Genomic DNA, 21,509 nt, shown 5'->3' with positions numbered 1-21,509 from the left:
AAGTTAGGAACTTAATGATTCAATAACTTACAGGACTGTCACGGCTAAAGTTCTCTCCAAGTATTTTTATTGAGAATGAAAGAGAAAGAAAAGTTGTATTATTAGGTTTAGCGTCCTAACTCTTATCTCATTCACAGTTAGTTAATTTCGCTCAGTGCTACTGATTTTTACACTTTTTAGTTCCACCGTTCACGCATCAAAGTTTTTTTTAGCTTAGATACTTTTTAGAAAGAAAAAAAGACACTAAGGTTTGTAATTAATTGAAACGTACAAGCGTCCGTTATAGGGAATGTGGTGACACCGATATACCACTTTGTGGTAACCTTGTTAAAACCTTAACAATACCACTATTTTGTACTATGAATAACTGTTTATATTAACGTACGTTTAAATCTCCCTGCAAAGTTTTGTATGGTCGTTTAGGAAATTATTAATTAGACTTATTAATAACTCCGGGTAGAATTGACTTGAATAATGAATCTTAGCAACTGTAGCATATCCAAGCAGTACTTTTGTATTTTGGTTGTGTATGAATCCTAAGTCTTTTTTAATTTTTTTTTTGTTGCAGCCCTGTTTGCAGCCGTTGAGCATGGTCATGTCGAAAAGGCCAAAACCATCTTGGAATCAACCGATGTTGATGTTAACAGGTAAGATTCAAATTTCCCCCTTACCATGATGCTGTATACTGAGGTACCGGTACGGTATTGTGTAACGTTACGAAAATACAATTACTAATTTCTAGGGAAAACCATGTCGTCTACTTTCTGTTGTCTTGACTCTATTCAGAAACTTTAGCAGGAAGTGCAATAATCATATCTTCCACAGTGCGATGGTGTGAGAGTTAGTGTGAACCCAACCACTGAAATGTTAAACGTTCTTTTGATGTGAATCATTTACGCCCCAAATGTTCTATTTGACGCTTTGTCGATGTAGCTTTGCTGGAAATATAATATGTTGGCTGTTGCCATTACGTTTAGAATGTAACCAAAATACAACCAACTACTATATTAAATATAGTGTTTATACAAATTTTGTGTTTTGGGGTTTAGCACAGATCAAAGAGGAGATGGTAATAGTGTATTCCATGCTAATATAATAGCTAGTTATCTGGGTAATAGATTATATGGGAAATTCACTAAAACGTGATATTTAAACTATTAGTTGCATGTTTTTTTATGGTTTTGAGCTTGCTGTTATTTGATTTTAAATTTTAAATACTAAATAAAAAGCTGTTCTTGACATTATTCACATATTTGGCAATTTTACAGTAATTGATATTTTAAAAATTAAAATTGCCAGCATTTTAAATTTCTAATTCGACTAATTAGTCCAGGCAACAAAGCTAATATAGCGGAAAAATTCATGTATAAGCCAAATTTGGTACAGTTGCAGGGGAAGGGTCCTTAAACAACATACTAAAAGAGAGATTTGGAGGGGACAACATGGAAATCAGTATTTAATTGATATTTGGTACAAATTTCATTCAATAGTGTTTGTGACCTATGGGGAGATCACAATTAAATAGTAAATCGGTCCCGGGTCTAGGTATATACCTACGGTAATAGCTTCTACCCTTTAAGAGGATATACAGTATATATGGTGTGGAGTGACATTTATTTGTTGATTTTCAGTGTCAACAGTGATGGCCTCACCCCACTGGATGTGGCTGTGTTGTCCAACAACAGAGGACTGACCAAGGTGCTGCTTACTCAGGGTGCCAGGGAGGGCAACAAGTGTAAGTATATATATATATATACAGACATATAATAAAAGATAGAGGCATTGAGTAAGTATGATATTTCCAAATATACAGTTGGGGATGATTAGTTAGTTTACTGTCTCTACTTATAATACTGACAAATATTCATTAAAACTGAGGAATGATAAGTAACAATACTTATGATATTGACAAATTTACAATAAAATTGATTGTCAGTGTATTTATCTTACCACATTGACAAAATAGACAGTAAAACTTAAGGTAGATGAATAAGTCTGCTTATGACATTAACAAACACAATACAACTGAGTGACAATTAGCAAGTCTGCTTACAACAATGACAAATACATAATACAATTTAGTGACAATAACAAGTCTGCTTACAAAATAGACAAATACACAATTAAAGTGAGTGACAATTAGCAAGTCTACTTACAACATTGGCAAATACACAATCAAATTGAGTGACAATTAGCAAGTCTGGTTACAACATTGGCAAATATACGTTAAAACTGAGTGACAATTGGCAAGTCTACTTACAACATTGACACAGAAACAATCGTTATGAAACTGAGAAATAACCAACTTTCCAGGAGAAAGAATAAGTTCATCTCTTCAATATGAAAGTTATAATCTCGTTCTATCAACTCTAATCCTCACACAGATGTGTTGACTTAGTCGTGTTAGAGTTCAATGCTACTATAGTTCAGTACGGAAGCTAGTACTGTATGTACAGTGTATACTTTCTAATAAACTTTAGTTTTTATTTGCACTGTTTACTATAAGTAAACTTAGTTATTAACTTACTAGTTTCTAACTTAAGTGAACTAAATAAACTATAGTTTGCAAATTTAAATAATCTATACTTATTTAATACGCAAGCAGGTTTTTTGTGACAATTACTCCTCCGAAACTACTGAACCGATTGACATGTTTTTGGTGTCATTGGAAAGAGGGTAACGTGAAGTTGTGCAGGAAACTTTCATTTTAGGGAAATAATGAGAGATTGAGGCCCTGGAGCCCTTTAACGTTTTGTATTTCAAACTTAGTTATTAACTTACTAGTTTCTAACTTAAGTGAACTAAATAAACTATAGTTTGCAAATTTAAATAATATTATATTATTATTTAATGATATTATATTATTAGTTGTGAAGAACAACTAAAAGCATTGGTTCCAAATTTGTTATTCAATCATTTTTTTTATTAGCCTACTTAAAAGATCTCATATATGAAATGCTTGAAACTCTAACAAAATTTGGTACTCAGAAAATGTTTTTTTTTAGATGAATACAGTAACAAATTAAATAAATTACTTTGGTAGCTGTGTATTTCAAAACTATTTGTTCAATATCCACGTGAATTTGATACCTGAGTGTAGTTCATGCAGCCAGTTTGTTTAAAAATAAGTTGCTAAAATAAAAAAAGGCAAGATTAGTTTCAAGTGGAAATATTGTACCTTAAAAATGGATTAACTTGTTGTATTTTTGTTTTGTTTTAATACTAGATTTATTTCAAACAACTAACAATTGTATAGCACCAATATTCTTGACACTAGAAATTCTTTGGAATTTTAATGACTTTTGTGTATTAAAACAAGTAAAGCGAGTGATGCTACTATGTACTAGATTATCTAAAAATTACGTTATCCACCTGTGATACAAATCCTTCATTTCCCTTGTCATTGATGCAGATTTAAATCATTTTAGGATTCTTTAAAAAGTCCCACTGAGTAAAATATGTTTCTTATTTATTATTACGAATATATTTGTACGTCGCTAAAATATCTTTTATTTCCAAATCAGTGAGCAAAAACAAACTGTTTACAAAGTCTATAATCCAGAAACAAAAGCTCAAGTTACAAAATTACTCAATAAGTTTGTGAAACCAACAAATCTAAATTACACTCATCATTACAGGCAGTTCAACATCTCTTGACAAGTTGTTGAAAGTTTTCAATGGCACTCGGCTTGTCTGTAATTCCCTGTCAGAAAGTTGAAACACGGTGAAAAGTTTCCTGGTCGAAAAATCACAATTACAAGTTTGTAGCAAGTGTTTCTACAAGTTTGAACCCTCTAAGGCACTCAGTCGACTTGTTTGACCTTTTTCTGTGGATAAATTAAGTTTTAGTTTGAATGTTTCCCTTGCATTTGTTTCCACTGGTAGGTTTCAACAAAATGGTACGTGGAGTATGGTTGAGTAAAAGCAAAACTAGTACCGTATTCAATCCTTTATTTTTAAATAAATTTAATATTGGTAAAGTAATACAGTTTTTGTTTTTGAACATCACATTATATACCACTATCAATTAGATGTTCTATAATATTCTAAAAGTATGTTTAAGAAATTACCATTTGGAAAAAATTATGAATAAAAATCCACTAATTTTTCTCCCGCACAAAAGGGATGAATCCACCAGATTTATTTTTGATAAAAATGAAGACGGAAAACTTTTCAATAGGAAAACTTTTTGTGTAAACTCTTTCCTTTTGTATGACTTTCCACCAGTTTACTTCCTGCTCAATATTATTCTTGGAATATGCTCGTACTTGTCCCTTGATAATTTATTTGATGAAAAATATATTTTTAAATGTTTATAGAGATTTTTAAAGGTTTATTATGTAATATATTTAGCCAATTGGCCAAACAAACTTTATTGGTTCTTTTGTAAACATACTTACAAGTCTACACTGTCACTAGGTCATACATTATATGATGTTGATAGATATTATCAACATGTAATTTACTGTGTTACAGTGTGGGGGTTTAAAATCTAAATGATAAGTTTTTACTTTAGATTTACCAAAAACAATGTTGCTTAGTTCTGTAATTGCTATATTGAACCCGTATTATGTTGAGATCAAGGTATTGTGTGGCTAACAAGAATTTCAATCAGAACCCCCCCACTGTCCAGACTACTACCCCACGAGTTTAACTACTGTACCCTGTAACTAACTGTAAGCCATCAAACAAGTTTACAATCCATATAGGATTCTAGCTAGTGTTTCGTTCAGCTCTTAAGCTGTTGTGCAACTGATTTGTCAATTTCGCATAAACTTTTTAGTTAAAGTGGCAAAGACAACCAATTGAAGAGCAATGCGTATAGTCTAGAAGCATTATTTTATCTTTAATTCGATCATGCAAAAATTTTTTTTTATATTGTAATATTAATTTTACATCTAGGCCTACTTAAAATCAATTTCAGTAATTTTCATTAATTTAATGTTTATTGAAAAATAAGGTTACACAATGATGACATATAATGCAAAGTTATTGTAGGTATAATGTTAACACTGCTAGTCTATAGAAAGAGATTGCTTTGTTTAAATAGAGCTTATTTTTCTACAGCCATTTCAAAGTAAGAAAACCCATCATTTTTACTTTCATTAATTTTGTTTTTTAAGTGATTGTTTCAGACATTATTACTCATAAAATTAAAGTTTTCACAACATTTAGAGATGTGGAATCTGATCTTTTCGTCAGGTGTGAAAAGAACAAGAACAGTGCAAAACCCAGCCAAAAAAGTTGAACAAAACTATAACCACAAAATAATCTCCTAAGTAGCATAGACCTACCTTCACCAAAAATAGATCCAGCCAATAGACTGGGAAAGAGGGTAGCAAGGTAAGAATTTGGTAAATGCAACTGCAAAATATTTGCAAGCAACTTGTGTTCTCAACTTTTCCCAAGCTGTTAACGAATTAAGTATATTTTCCCATTCAAGGTTGTCATTATTGTTTCCTTTGTTGCAGTTGGAAGCCCTGACAAGCTGTTGGCACACCTGCGCCAGCTGGCATGTGAGGCTGAGCGGAGGGTGGCGGAGCTGGGCGGAGGTGCAGGGGAGGATGTGCCCCGCTCTGCCCCGCCGTACCCAGCGACTAGTGACAAGACCTTGGCCCTGTGGGAACGGAGGTGTAAAGGGCTCAACAAGATGATTCAGGGCTTCGAACAGGCTCGTGAGTGTTCATTGTGAAAATCCCTTGATTACCCTAAGAAAGCTTCTTATCGGTTGTTTAGCCGACGGGGACAAAGCAAAAAAGCTCATGGTAGATGCTATCAAGATTTTTTCTGCAATTAACATTTCAATAGTTATGAAAGTCATACGAGATTACAATTGATTTTCAAGTAAATAGCGAAAATATAATTTGTTTACGTATTCTATATTGTATTTATTTTGTAAGTGGATTCTGGATTTAGATTTCCAGAATTCGGTGTGATATTCTGAACTTGAACTTCACCAATGTTCCTGGTAACAACAAATAAAAAAACATTAATGGATAAAAATAATTAATATAAAAAATATTTGTGTTGAATATATTTCTTCTTGAATTAGTGTTAATTTTGGTGCTTTGAATACTATTGTAGAGGGACAAGTATGTACTAAAAGGTTTTATTTTTTTATAACTGAAAATTGTGACCTGGGAATTTTGAGTTATGAACCTAGGAATCTGGAATTGTCTTTGAAGTTTATTTTCATGCATTGCTGGACAACCTGATTATAGTGTAACTTTGACTTGACACCACAAACAAGATTATTTATAGAAGGTAAAATAAAGAAGTGTTTTTACCTAGCTTTATAGAAATTCATTATACTCAACTGGACCATAATATTACATTTTTGAAACTTCAACATACCCCCTCCTAACCCCTAACTTCGCCTGTTGTAAATAAATAATTATAATTTCATTTTTTCATTCCATTTCATAATCATGATCCTATAAAGAGACTGTTATACTTTGAGGAGACTCAACTAAAATACAAATATTCACATTTGATAAGGTATAATTTTGTTACCAAAGAGTTGAGGTTTTAAAATCAAACATTTCTTTTAAATCCTCAAAAATAAACTTTCAAATTTGTTTCACTCACCTATCTTGTAAAAAATCTGATAACTTCATAGGCCTAACTAGTACTCAATAGACAAGACCCTCTTGTACAAAGTGAACATCTTATCTTGTATAAAACATAAAGTAAAAGATAAAATTTGCTGAATTTTTAGCTCGTGAGAAAACAACTCCAACGATGGTAGTTGCGAGGAAGAGAGCTCAGGTGCAGATGTATTCCCGTTGGTATTAGCAAACCTCTCGATAAAATATTTCTGTAAAAGCACCACTGGGCTCGACCGGACCTTTTTTATATGAATAGTATCCAAACAAATACGGTATAGAAAGTTTTACTAGTAGGACTAGCTTTCATGTATACTGATTACGTCTGATTACGGTTTAAAGACGTTTTTTTAATTGTGTAACACTTACTAATTCATGTTTATGTAAATTCTACTTAACACTGATCTATCTACAGTATCTATGGTTGTACGTTTTATTAATAAACAAAAGTTTTTACTTTGTACTAGCTGTGTGTCAACTGTAACGTCGAGGTCTTTCCATGATAATAAAAAATTTTTATTTGTTTTTGTAAAGAATTGATTATTACAGCAAATACTGTAATTAATTTTGATCAAAAAATTATAGACTTTCTTGGATAAGGTACATCTTGGAAGAAAGCACTTTTACTTTACCAATATAATAAATGCTAAGATATTTCCATGAATAGGGGTTAAAAGCTTAATAAAATATTGAAGTACCGGTATAGGGTACTCTGTACGTTATTTTTGTCTCGTATTCTCTGCATGGTCTGCTCCTTGTAGCAGTTGCAACTGGTTCCTTGGTAACTGTTATTTCTGTCACAAGTATTCCAAATGTCCCATTCCTAGTAGCAGTTTATGTAACTAGTACCAACTCCATCACTGTGAAATACTAATATTGGCCACAAAGTAACTGTTATTTCCGTCATAGGTCCTCCAGATGTTTCATTCCTAGTAGCAGTTGATGTCATTGGTACCAACTCCGTCACTGTGAAATACTAATATTGGCCACAAAGTAACTGTTATTTCCGTCACAGGTCCTCCAGATGTTCCCTTCCTAGTGGCAGTTGATGTCACTGGTACCAACTCCGTCACTGTGAAATACTAATATTGGCCCCAAAGTAACTGTTATTTCCGTCACAGGTCCTCCAGATGTTCCCTTCCTAGTGGCAGTTGATGTCACTGGTACCAACTCTGTCACTGTGAAAAATACTAATATTTGCCACAAAATAAATGTTATTTCCGTCACAGGTCCTCCAGATGTTCCCTTCCTAGTAGCAGTTGATGTCACTGGTACCAACTCCGTCACTGTAAGATATCAAGAACCAGATAACTCTGACAGTCCTCCTTGCACCAAATTTAGAGGTATGTAACAAAAATCAATATTTTATAATCCGTATAATCATTATTTTAAATCTGTAAATGCAGTTGTTGGTTTAACAATACAATATTCCATCCTGTTTATCCAAAAAATTATTTTAATTGTCCTTAAAATCGATTGTGTAATCTAATTTCGACATTGTGGTTGAGTTGTGCTCAATCAAGTTTGTAGAAGTTACCCAGTCAGACGAGATGAGCTAATGATAATTCTCCGTCTTGTTTGTCTTGCCAACTTATAATTAGTTAACTTGCCACTCTAAGCTCTCCGCGAGTCTTGTGTTATTTTGCATTATTCACTTTGTAACCGAACCTCCCACGAGATGGTTAATGGTGCAGACGTTCTTGTGTCGAAGTTAACATGATTTAAGTCTCACAGTGGAAAATAAATCAGTTTTGAAGCGTAAAAGTATTTAAGTTTGATTGGAGCGAATAAGGTTCTGTCTGGTCTAGTGGTTTGAGTGGAAGACTTTATATCAGTCTTAATCACAAATGGCTTCCAGCTTGGTTCTAATTATGTGGAGTTTTGGAGGATACGTTGCGGATATGTAGGATACTGTACGTATTATGTTGTGGGATAACTAATCCTCTGAAAAAAAGAGGACAGGAAATAACTCTCTACACAAATATTAATTTTTGTCATCTACTACAATAGGATCATGTCATTCTCTTAGCCACTATAGTGGAATTAGAAAAGGTTACATTCTTATGATTCCAAGGAATATACAATGGTTGAGTTCTGATCCAGTAACATCATGTGAACTACCGCATCGTACTTAAGCTGCTTATATAAAAACTGCTTGTTTGTCTCAGGTAATTGATAGTAAATATAATTTCAGATTAGCTACCGGAATTTACAATGTTTCATTTATTTAAATCAATAAGTCATTGGTGAAGATTATACTGTTTACTATATGAATTGTTGACTTCCGTTGTATGCTGTCTACATAACACATGTTGCAGTGGAATGGAGTTCAGATCCAGAGTTTTCCACGATCGTTGGCCACAGGGAAGTGACGGACGTGAAGAAGACGGAGCTGAGCGTGGACGGACTGACTCACGGACAACGTTACTACTTCCGAGCGGCGTGCGGGAACCTGCGCGGCTACTCCCACTACAGACTGAGCCAGCCAGACTGTGTCATACCCTCTAGTGAGTAAAGTGACAGTCCACAGATTGTGGCTCATGAAGGAGATAGTATTGGAGAAATTATGTTGTAAATGAAAATCAATAATTTTTTTTTAAACTTGAATAATGAATTTAAAATGTAAATATAATGACATATAAATTAGCAGACACAAAAATTTGGAGGAATATATTCATGATGATATTATAACCTCTGGATTATCAAGAAATATTGAAAATAGTCTACCCGCTTATGGTAATCTGTAACATGTTTCAGAAGTTGATTCTAGATAGCGTGTGGTCAGTGCAGTCTGTACATATGTTTGTTATTTTATCTCTTCAGATTACTGTTTCAAGAGTGTCTCTTTCAATTGTGTCTAACCAGCCATACAGTACTAAAGTCGTTCACAAAATTTAGGCGGTTTAAGGGGAAGGTTTACTGGATTTCCTGGCCACTTTTTGTAGCTTAATCAGCTGGTCAGCTGTCGGCTGTTGTTTCAAAGTTAGGTGAGGTGGAGGGGATGAAATCACATCTAATGCTGATACAACTCAAATCAGTAATTGTAATTTTGCTAATACACTGTCATCGTACACTTGTATTCCATTTGTCAGATCAGACATTAAAATTTTTAACTACCGATCTTTGGCAAAGTAATTTTTAAAATAATCACCATTATCACAGAAATTTCTTCTATTGCTACAGATATTGTATTTGGCATTTGCAAGTTGTAACACTCAACACATTGATTCCCTTTTCAAACTGAATCAGCTGATTTACTCATTAGGTGTCAGTTACTACACATACAATGTCTGACAGCTGGTAGAGAACATGTTAAACATGTCTGAACTGAAATAAGGATAAACATTCAGTATTGTCTATGTAGGTTGGCGAGACGTAACAGGCAGGGAGGAGAGATTACCTCCAGGAGGGTTGGCACTACTGGACCGACTGTTTGCGGAAGTCCGCAGCTCCCGGCCGGACCTCAAGGGACTGCCGAGCGACCAGGGGCCTGGCGACACACCACTGGGGCAACGGCGCAAGAAGACCACCATCAAACAGCTGTTCACAGCGGCCAGCAAGTTCCAGAAACATCTGAGAAGGTAAGGAATGCGGTAAAGTGTTGCAAGTTTTATTTTTATAACCTAACTTGGACAAATTAAACACCTAAAGCAATGCTCGGTCCCTTGGTACTCATTCTTCACTTAACAACTCAGTCTCAATCTGGAGATTTTACAAGTATTTATTTGTGGTTACATTATTTTGTGGTTTTGGCTAAATCATCCACTTTCATCTTTTAAATAAATCATAGTAAAAATGATTCTCCTGCCAGTGTCTTGGAGAGAACAATAAATTTTCAGTAATAAAAGCTTCAATAAATAAAGTGAAAATAACTTCAAACCCTAAAATCATTTATCCCCCAAATTTGCCAAAATATAGAAACATGTTACATACATTTTGAATTGACATTCGATTTGAAATTTCAGTGTAGTTCTATAAATTCCTAATTTTAATGATCAATCAACATATAACTCTTTATTTTTCAAACCATTGAAGTAAAACGAAGAAGAGAACTGAAATATTAAGTAAACAGAAATCCTAACTATTAATTTAGAGTTAATTTTTAAAATAAAAGATGTAGGACTCAGAGAATATTTCCATCGAGTTATACTTTAGTAAGGTAAGATGGCTAATTAAAACTCTGAGCAAAGAGTAACTTGATAAATTAGCTAACTTGGCTCTAACGAGTAAAGAGTAACATTTAATGTACATTACCTTTGGCCTTTGCTGTTCTATTCGTTGCATTTTAAATTGTATTTACTGATGTAGTTTCTTGTTTCTGCTAGGTTTTTCACCTCGAGTTAATTGCTTAATTTTTCCCTATTAACAACTTAAGGAAGTAATCAGCAGGCTGTTTCATCTTTTACTTTTTGTGTTTTGGTAGTCTTTTTAGGACTTAATTACCCTAGTAAAAAATTTTTAATTGAAAGAGTTCTAAAATATTTTAAAAAATAGTCCTTTACTAGAAGACCTATCCTTTTGTGTTTTTTGTGTTTATCAACATAATTTTGTTTTACATATTGTTGTTGTTAGATACCATTCAAACCTAGGTTTTGTTAATTTCCAACGTCAACTATTTCTCAGAAAGCAGCATTAGTAAAAGTCCAATGACAAATTAATTAAGTCTGGGTCCAAATCTATTCCATTCTGGTCAACCAACTCTGGTCTATTCCAATCTGGCAATCTAGTTTGAACCAGCAACTTTCAGATATGATGGCAAGCACTATAAACATTCTACCTAAACAGGTGAACCTTCAGATCCAACCCGCAGGGTTACGGCAATAACATAGCTTAAAAACTATCACACTAACACATAGTAAGATAGTTAAAGGATACATTTGTTTGCAGAGGAGTGTTCCTATCTTGTCTACTCTACCATGAGGACAAAGTGCTGGTGACCAATGAAGACTTCCTGCCTGTCATCGAGGTGGATGAGACATACCCAGGGTCCATCTACCATGACTTCCACTGGCTGCTCAAGGTAATTAAGCCTACTGACCATCCTTCTTTGAACCTTTCTCATGAGGTTTCATTCGTAGCTCATGTACCGAATCCAGAGACAGTCAAGTAGCAATGGATGAAAATGTAAACTAGGTAGTCAAAGTTTTTAATATTCCATGAGATTTCAGGGTAAATAGAATAAAGAAATTGATGAACTATACTTTCTCAAGGGCTCGAAGTCAAGAAGAAAAGATCTGAAGGACTTTTTGGGATTTAAAATTTTCCAGAAACTCTAAGAGCACAACACAAGGCTCAGGGTGTCCACATTCTGGAAAGTCAGGGATAGTCATAGAAAGTCATGGAAAAAAATTATGGTCATTGAAAGTCAGGGAAATAGGCAAGAAGTCATGGAAAGTCATGGAAATTTCCAATTATGGATGGATTTGAGGGGACCATTCAATGCTCTAGTCAGCCGTAACCCGGACTGTTGTAGCATTTTTCAGGATTTTTCACAAATGTTCGACAATTCAACCCAAGTAGCACACATCGTTGGCCCAACGTTGGGAAATGGTCGGCACGGTTGGGAAATGGTTGGCAGAAATTTTAACGATTTGCCAACGTTGGCCCAACGGAAACTGGTATTCGTTGGCCCTACAAAGGAAATAATCGTTGGGCCTTCGTTGGGCATTCGTTGGGTTTACATTCTAAAACGAATTTTAACAAATTGATTTATTTAAAAGTACATAAATGTTATGGCAGCAGAATATAAGACAAATATTGTAAATATTTGGATCAATAATGAATGTAGTCAGATGATGTTGTGATACTAGATACAGTGGGGAACACTTGCTTAACATATAATAATTATTATAATAATTTTTTTTTTTAATATTCTTTAACTTATTTAAGCAAGTTTTTAATAGTTATAGAGAAAATATTAATTAATTATACAGGGTGACAAAAAAGTCTGGAAACGGCTTAATATCTTTTTAACTAAATCCGATAGAAAATTCAAAACTTTAACATTAACTTAAATATATGAAAACTACTGTTTGCAAGCATTACCATTTTTTTACCTTCACCAGGGGACGGCCCATGAGGAGTAGGTACATAATCTTTAATGTAAGCATAGGTTGATATGCACATCATTTTAAAGGTCTGGTTAAGTGGAGTTCATTGCCGGAAACCGCGTCAAAAAAGGTTCATCCGTTACAAAATGGCGGCAGTCCAAAGTTCTTGTGGAATATACCTGCACAGGTAAAATACTCATAGTCAACATTAGCCGGGAAATCTGAAAACCGGTCAAATTTGTTTTGAAGATTGAATAAGCTTAGTCTGTGAGCTAGTTGACTTAAAAATACAATTTCAGCTCTCAAGGTGATGTTTAATACGAGTATTTACCAATATATAAGGCCTGTGAAGGTATTTTCCGCAAGAACTTTAGACGGCCGCCATTTTGTAACGGATGAACCTTTTTTGACGCGGTTTCCGGCAATGAACTCCACTTAACCAGACCTTTAAAATGATGTGCATATCAACCTATGCTTACATTAAAGATTATGTACCTACTCCTCATGGGCCGTCCCCTGGTGAAGGTAAAAAAATGGTAATGCTTGCAAACAGTAGTTTTCATATATTTAAGTTAATGTTAAAGTTTTGAATTTTCTATCGGATTTAGTTAAAAAGATATTAAGCCGTTTCCAGACTTTTTTGTCACCCTGTATAACAATCAATTATAACAGTAGCCTACTAATCTAATAGTAATTAAATAATCTCAATTCAAATACTAGTATCCTCTCCAACTACCAGGAAAACAATTCAACTACTTGAGGCCTGAACAGATAAAATATTTAAAGTATTAATTGTGACCATTGCACCTGTCGGCTACTCTTTCACCACTTGAAAACATTCTATATCAACAAGCACAGTTAGCTCAGAGGTAAGGTGTGCGGCTCACATGTCGAAAGTTCCGGGTTCGAGACCCGTCCCGGTCAAAAAATTTTATTTCGTTTTATTTTCAAAATAAGTTTTTGTTAACTATTTAATCAATTTACTCAACTCATAATTATGCTTTGCATACAAAATCTTTATTATTTTGTGTTTTTTATGTTTATGCCCAATGGGATGGTTGGCCCTTCCGCAAAAATTGGTTGGTTGGCCAACCGTAAGACTGAGTGCCAAAACATACCGTTGGCCAACGATCGACAGAAACGTTGGGCCAACGATTTGCCAACGATTTTTGCTACTTGGGAATTTATTACAGTTGTATTATTTTATGAGTTTTCGGTTTGTATTAGTTCATTGTTGTACCTATTGTACTCCATTGTTATCTGTTAATACATATTTCAGTATTTTCTGTGAAATAACTTGTCCAGGCAGTATTATTTGTGTGTGTATGTTATATTATAATTTGCATGTAAAGTTCGTGAGTCATGGAAATCAATGGTAAATGGTCATGGATAGTCATGGAAAGTCATGGAAATTAATGACAATTTTTTTGTGGACTCCCTGAGGCTTTACACTTAGTTACAATCCAGAAGTATTAAACATGACTTATATTTGTTTCAGTGTGCTGTGAAAATTATCATGTCAGAAGTTGACCTGTTAATATTTACGTGAATAGATTAAGCATGATGTATAGATTTGTAGTTTTAGAAAAGTTTTGTTGAAACAGGTAATTCTGATGTTGTAATGTCGACAGGTGGCCTGTACCTGGGATGATGTGAAGTGGTTGCGCCAAGACATGGAGAAGTCACTGAGTTCATCAGCTGTCCACTTCCGCATCAAGCTGCTACAAGCCGCAGCCCAGATGCAGGTAAACTCACACAAAGATAGTTTATGATAAAGCTTTAGAATACACTGGATCCTCTATTGATTGCCAACAAACTGCATAGCAATACAGAACACCTGAAGAAAAACTAGGAATATAGAATTAGTTAGAAACACACTTGACGCTTGAATTTCTTTTTTTTAGTTAGAAACGCTTGAGTTTCTTAGTGACTGTTGTTAGAAGTAACTGGTCACCAGAACAGTACTTCGGACTGCAGTTCATCATCAGTTTGCTGCTCAGATGACAGTTGAATCAAAGAAAACATGACAACCCAAACCCCATCATAGCAGTGCTTGGCGACTGGTGAAATGACAGTCGCATCAGTTGCTGAAAACAAAACACACACACACAACAAAAATGTATTTGTTTGCCTTTATCAACTAATTTCCTACTAATCTTCCTGTTATTGTTAGACGGCGCTGAGTATCCAGGACCTCGGTCAGTTGTACCACAAACCTCTGCGGGACTCTGAGGGTACGGTGGTCATCTGTACAGTCAATTACGTGGGATCTCCTAAGACCGTCAGCGTGCTCAACTCCAGGTGGCTACCACTAGGCAAGCTCAGCAAGCGAGCAGTGCCAGGCCCAGACGCCAACATTGCTGAGATACTCATGTCTACAATACAGGTACCACTTCATAACGGTTTGGCATCACTTCATATATCTGTTTGTGTTGCAAAGAAAAACTCTATTAATCTGGCTGTTTTTAGCGGATTTCTTTTTGAATGGTGATTTTGACTTAATGAGGAAAAAATCTGCACTTTGTTTACTCTGAAAGACAATTTGTTATGTGTTAGCAGGATGGCAGAAAAAATATGTCTGATGTGCTAAAAAATGTGTAATGACTGCTTGAATAAAATAATCAATATCAGCAACTGACACATACTTTCTCTCGTTTGTTTGACATTAAATTGCTTTGGTAAACAGAGAGAGTAGAGAGTGACTAAGTTTTATGAGAAAAATAAAAAAAAATCAATGCCTCTCATTTTGTTGGAACCTTTATTCATGCTAACCAGCAAGTAGCAATGCCCCTTCACTGTTCAAGACAACTTTGTTTGGAATAAGCTCCTAATGCGTGAGAACTTGTTTCAGGAACAAATCACTTATCACCAAGTAAGCAGCATACGCCTACCTAGAGGACTGTACTTGGCCTACCTCAAGATGAGAAGTTGTGTAGATCTGCTGCAAGTCCTCGTACCAGCCAAGAGTCCCAATGTTCCTCCCCACTGCAAGATAAGGGACAACCCTCATGTCACTGCGTGAGTAAACATTGGCAACATTCCATTGAAACCATGTCAGTCTCATGTAAACCCGGCTTTATAGACGGAAGATCTTTCATTTAAAAAAACATGTGGAAACTCTTGCCAATTTAAAATGTCCATATTGTAGCAGCACTTCAAGTCCAAACAATCATCCTCAGAGTTGTATAGTAGATTGAAGTTGAAATCTTTCTATATATATTTATATATTCTAAATATTACTATACATTCATTATGACTTGTCACATTGTCACTGCTTCAAACCATAGACAAAATAGAATAAATATAGACCGTCAGCTGTGCTGCGGTTAAAGCATAAGTTCCGGTGTCCAGCACTAGGTTTGCCGTGTAGTTACGTCGCACACCGCTGCAGCATCTGCTGGTCGCATACAGCTCCTGCGCTCCTCGCCTGCAGCGGTGTGGGCCGTAAAACTACACGGCACTCCTAGTGGTGAGCGCCGGAACCTTCCTTTGACAGCCTATATTTATTCTATTTGTCTATGATGAAACTCGTTCTCTTTTGTCGAATAAGTTTAATCCTTTTGGATTTTCAAATATGCATATGGATGAAGGTAAGAAAGATAACGGGTTTCCTCAGGAAAATTAAAATTAGCAGATTTAACGTCTTGATAAGTGATGGAGGCGAAGCAAAAAAATTAAGATTCAATTTGTTATTGAATTGTAACCAACAATTATGATTAAATTCAATTTGTTCAATATCAATAGGTTTCAGCTGAGAAATATTCTGTTTGTAGGGAGGAATGGGAGGCGCTGTTGGGAGGGGAGAGAAGTGGACTGATATCAGAACACCAGAAGGCGTTTGTAGAGCAGGTAGCAGCGACTGCAAGGAGACTGTTCACATACATGGAGGTGTCAACAGACGACGCTGCATTGCACAGGTAAATGATCTACTGTATAAGGATGGTCAAATTTGTGAATCACTGAAAAACATTATTCTAACCTTTTAGGGGAGTGGTATTTTGTCTGTCAAATATTATTAATATTTGGCAATATTTCATGAACAGATTTCAAAGTTTAATGTTTCCATTTTTTAAGAATTTTCTTGCTAAGCCATGTAATCCTATTCTAATGTCAAAATGTTTAGTCAATGACGTGTTAGAGAAATCTTAAAGAAACTAGTTAGTCTTCTTAGTCACCTTAGTTAAGAGTTTAAATTTTTACACGATTTTACAATGAAGGAAATGGAAGTTATAATTCATAAAAAAAAATTACAATCTCTAAATCACAACCAAATAAATATAAATTCAATAAAATTACAATTAAAATCTATGGCTATCTTCATTTTCATTATCATCTACATTACTTAGCAGCTCCAATCCCCTCAGAGCTGCTGATAAACCTCTGCCATCCTCGTCCAATAAATAATGTCCCAAATAAAGTTCTTCTTCCACTTGCTGAAGTGTTTTCTCCTTTAGATACTCTTAAAATGTCTTTTGTATGCCACTCTCCTATTCAACCATTTCTCTTTGTGCCAGATATTTGTTTCTAATCCTTTATCCATCCTTTTTTGTGACCAAATCCCTCCATCCTAGTATCTCTAAGAGTTTGTTCAAATATTGTTCTGTCACATTCAATAAGAGTTATAATTTTCTAATCATTGTTTCTAATTCTGGCTCATGATGCTCTTATCCTGATCTTCTCAGGAAATTTAACTTCTTAAGTTTGTATTCGGATGTTGTATTTTTGTTGGTAATACCTACGCTATATTTTGTGTTTGCAGGTTGTACGACCTGGAGACAGTAGAGATTTCCCCGGATGTCAGTCTGTTGATGGTCGTACCTCCAGTGGACTCTGCATGTTCAGCTCCCGGACAACGGGAAACTCTGTTACAGCGACCCGACCTGCTGCCTCTACCTGTACAAGTGAGTACAACCATTTGAGATAAATGTTTTAATAGATTGTTAAATATTTTTTTATGGAATTTACAATGTTTATGTAAATATGAGCAATATGTGTTGTATGTAATCTTTGTTTATTCTCTGTTTAAGGTGTTTGAGATGGTCCATCTAGGCACATACAGACACCAGATAGTGCAGAGGTACAGCAGACTCAGCTGCATCATAGAGCTGGACATGGCTTTGGCCAACCACAGCCAACGAGAGGTGAGTTGTAGTGAAGATGATTGATAAAATAATACTTCTCCATTGTTGGTCCATTGTTTCCTAAACCGTTACTGTTTCAAGATCACGCTTCATACAGGATAACTTCTCAAAAGCCAATGATCAATAAAAACTGAGTCTAGTTTCAAATAGTGAAAACCTTTGATATTCTTCGAGGATTTAATCTTCTAACTATTCACAATTATTACAAGTATCATACAGTGTAGCTATGTTCAATAATATTGAAATAGATTCTCATCTGTTGGGAGAAAAAAGTAGTATTATTGGCACACTCAACAGAAAGATTTTACCATCTCAATTGGTTAGGATAGTTGGTTCATTGATAGTTGAAGCGTTGAACGAGTTGTCATCTCAACATGTTTGTGTATGTCAGGCGTTCTCCAACACAGAACTGACAGTAGCCAAGGAGCGCCTAGCCAGACTAGAGGCGCTGCAGGCACAACTCAACACCGCGTGGAAGCAGTGTCGTTGGCTGCTGGACGTCCTCTCCTTTGCCAGAGACAGAGCAACCCACACTCCGTCCACCATGGGGCGACTGCTGGCCTGCCATCCCAAGCGGTCGCACGACCACATCGATTGTCAGAATGGGGTGAGTGACACAATGATACCTGTACATTGTATGTTGTTCTTTGTTTATTAACTTTCAATAATTGAAATCAGTAAGAAAGATTTGGAAAAAATTATACCTGAAACATTAAAAATATAAATTTGTAAGTGAAACTTGTTTGCAGTTACTGCAGCCGCCGGATCCGAAAGCAGTTAAGTCACGTGGCTCGTGGCCCGGCCCTGGCACTGGTCGTACTCTAGGCGCTGTCACAGCGGAGCTGAGCCGCTCAGAACAACACCTGAGCAACAATTCTCCCCCTCCACCACCTCTACCCCCGCCGAGACCACAGCCTACCTCCCCTCCACCTCAGACACAGCTGTACCCTGCAGGTGGGTGATTACTGATTATCATAGCTCAAATAAAGTTGTAGTGAAACTCAAAAGTAGCTTCAGTTTATCTGTGACAGTTATATTTTGTGTTCAGTGTCAGATTTTTTTAGGAAAGAGCAACTCCCCTCCTCCTCCTACTCCTATTTTGGAATAACAACTAAGGTCCTGTAGAAAAGACTTCCAGGTAGTTAAGAGCATAACAAGTTTACAATACAATTAATTTATTATTACGTCCCTACAAGAGGGTTTATTCAGAAGAAATTAGGAAAATGGCAGTTCCAAAACTGTCACATAAAATTTAAATTAGTCTTGTCAATAGCTTTTTATACGGGGATTGTGTTCAGTTTATTAATACCATGTTATAGACCTTAACTCTATTGCTTGCAAGTCACTTATTTTTTCAGTTTTTTGTGATGCTTTTTGCCATCATAAGTATTTCTGGACTGGCATGTATTTTGCAGCCCGACATTAAAAATACAAGTACCATTTACTGTCTCACTTTTATCTGATTGGTTTATTTGTTTTCAGTGTCTGAGAATGTGCGACTGCCGCCTTCCCGCAGCGAGGACACTCTGGTTCACAACAGAGGCTCACAGCCCAGGCCTAGGTGTAGTGTTAGTGTCACTACGTCACCTCTTCTCTCCTCCAGACCTCAGTGAGTGATAACATAAACCAACACTATCCATGTAAGGCGATACGAGCAGCATCTTTTGCGTTAGGTCCGATTTCATACTCGTAATATACACAGCTTTAATACCTGGATCAAATGGATTCTTCACGATACTGTAAAACATATGGTAAAAATGTTGTTGCCCGTGTTTGACTCTCAATGCTTATAGACCAACCTTAAAGCAAGGAGAGCTCATGATGATTGCTGTGTTGTGCAGGTTTGGCAGTGGCAGTCTTCACTCTCTGTCTTCTGATGACTCCGCCTCTGCCAGTGTTATGGCTGGGAGTCACAGCAAGAGTGAGGGGGAAGAGGAAGGAGCTACTGTACCCAACCCTTCGCCTGGGATACTGCAGGTCAGTTACCTTCATGGGAACAGGACTAAAACACCTGACCAACATGTTTTATTAGTTTTTTTTTTTTTTTTTTTTTTTTTTTTTATCAATTAACCTCTTGGTTTTCTTGTTAATTTTGCGGCTTGTGTTTATTGAATCTTCTTGCAATAAGAGTAGATTCGATTTACTAGACACCTCGCCAAATTCTAGTGGTATTGAAATACATTAAAACTGTTTTAAAAGACACCAACTAAAAAATTTTGGCAGAGTGGTGTTTCAACGGAGCTTAGGGTCTAACTGTTGTATATGAGTGGCCAGCAACTAATTAGATCTGAACCTGCAACTTGTTTTATACAAAATCTACAACGCTGCCTCAAGCTGTTTACATAACTGCAGTTGTAATATTTTATTTTAGTTTCCAGTCTCGTGATTTTTTAATGCACAACAACAAAGATATAACAATATCATGTTAAGCCGAGTGTTCTACTACAGTTTTGTCATACAGGTGTATGCAGCATACGACACTGGGCTGGCGGCTGGTACATCACTCAAGCTGCACGTGTCTCCCCGTACCTCCGCCCGCGAGGTGGTCGACCTAGTGGTCAAGCAGCTCAACATGGCCGTTGTGCTGAAGGGCAAGGACGGACCCATCTACCCTGCGGACCAGCTACACAACTTCTGTCTGGTAGCAGTCATCGGAGCTAGAGAGAGGTGAGGTTACCGCAGTAGAGGAGATCACACATTCCACTGCCTTGATTAAGTTGTAATGTAAACAGTATTAGAATTAAAATTTACATAAGTTAGGTGAATAGAACCATTCAAAAAGTCCAGTGATAAGATTTCAGATTTCTATGAAACAAACCAAATTATTCCTATGCGGTTTTTTAATTATGTGTTTTACTGTTGATAGATGTCTCAGGGATGACTTCAAGCCTCTTCAGCTGCAAAACCCGTGGAAGAAGGGGCGACTGTACGTAAGGCAGAAGCACGACGTCCTCGCGGCGCTGGAGCACAGCTCACGACATTCCGCCTTCTTATAGGTCAACACTGTGATACAGGGGCGATAAAATACGAGCTTCGTTCAAACCGGTTGAAAATGTTCATATTTGCACCAGAAAAATGTCCTAAGTATAGTTTTGATACTGTTTTACGGCTAGAGTCAGATTCTTTAAATAGCAATGTTATACAAAGTGTTCTTTGTCAGCGATGTATTGTCTAAGAAATGTTGCCAGTGGGTTGTTGCAAATTAGTTTTCATCCATATTTTTTTAACCCGAGCTATCCGAGTAACACCAATATGAATAGTGTAAATAAGTGTTTTGTGATTGTAGGATCTTTGGAATTTTCAGAGACAATCAATGTGGACAGAGTAAGGCGTTCTCTCGTCTGTAGTGACAGTCAACTAAGTTCCAAGACAAGAGTTTTGTATATACATGTAACTTAGAAATATAATTTATAATTGATGAGATTTGAAGCATTTATTTATAGTTGTTGACAAATTGTGATTAAATATATGTTATTTAAAGATGTTTGTGTCTTTACTATCACCTTGTCATTACCATAATCTTTTACTATCATTATTGAAAACTCTCCCTCTACATCCACACAGTGATGCGGGAATTTTAAAAATTGCTTTAATTTACAATTGGTATTAATGTTTTCCAGTTACCTATTTAGTTTTATCATTGGCTGCCGCCAATAAAAAAAAACCATCGTTGTGTGAGCCAGTCACAGAATGCACTAGTGTCTAAATTTCTA

General features: G+C 35.8%; 1 protein-coding gene across 1 annotated transcript in view; it reads left to right on the top strand.

Annotated features, from left to right (window-relative positions):
- LOC128999475 (ankyrin repeat and fibronectin type-III domain-containing protein 1-like) overlaps window positions 1-21,239 on the top strand; it is a 32,647-nt gene extending 11,408 nt beyond the window's left edge. The window contains exons 2-20 of the mRNA XM_054426017.1: window positions 569-647; window positions 1,632-1,735; window positions 5,472-5,675; window positions 7,835-7,948; window positions 8,924-9,112; window positions 9,970-10,186; window positions 11,493-11,625; window positions 14,287-14,400; window positions 14,829-15,041; window positions 15,507-15,673; window positions 16,429-16,572; window positions 17,415-17,556; window positions 17,683-17,796; window positions 18,188-18,403; window positions 18,546-18,750; window positions 19,279-19,405; window positions 19,638-19,773; window positions 20,258-20,463; window positions 20,663-21,239. Of these exons, the coding sequence (XP_054281992.1) occupies window positions 569-647; window positions 1,632-1,735; window positions 5,472-5,675; window positions 7,835-7,948; window positions 8,924-9,112; window positions 9,970-10,186; window positions 11,493-11,625; window positions 14,287-14,400; window positions 14,829-15,041; window positions 15,507-15,673; window positions 16,429-16,572; window positions 17,415-17,556; window positions 17,683-17,796; window positions 18,188-18,403; window positions 18,546-18,750; window positions 19,279-19,405; window positions 19,638-19,773; window positions 20,258-20,463; window positions 20,663-20,792 (2,954 nt within the window). The 3' untranslated portion in view covers window positions 20,793-21,239. The remainder of the gene's footprint in view (window positions 1-568; window positions 648-1,631; window positions 1,736-5,471; window positions 5,676-7,834; window positions 7,949-8,923; window positions 9,113-9,969; window positions 10,187-11,492; window positions 11,626-14,286; window positions 14,401-14,828; window positions 15,042-15,506; window positions 15,674-16,428; window positions 16,573-17,414; window positions 17,557-17,682; window positions 17,797-18,187; window positions 18,404-18,545; window positions 18,751-19,278; window positions 19,406-19,637; window positions 19,774-20,257; window positions 20,464-20,662) is intronic.
- Window positions 21,240-21,509: the final 270 nt, after the last annotated feature.

This window comes from Macrosteles quadrilineatus, unplaced genomic scaffold (assembly GCF_028750875.1).
Source record: "Macrosteles quadrilineatus isolate MER2022 unplaced genomic scaffold, UCM_ALF_1.0 Scaffold_8__2_contigs__length_117827958, whole genome shotgun sequence".
Taxonomy (NCBI): domain Eukaryota; kingdom Metazoa; phylum Arthropoda; class Insecta; order Hemiptera; family Cicadellidae; genus Macrosteles; species Macrosteles quadrilineatus.
The sequence above is the reverse complement of the archived record's forward strand: the minus strand, read 5'-3'. Positions and strand labels throughout refer to the sequence as shown.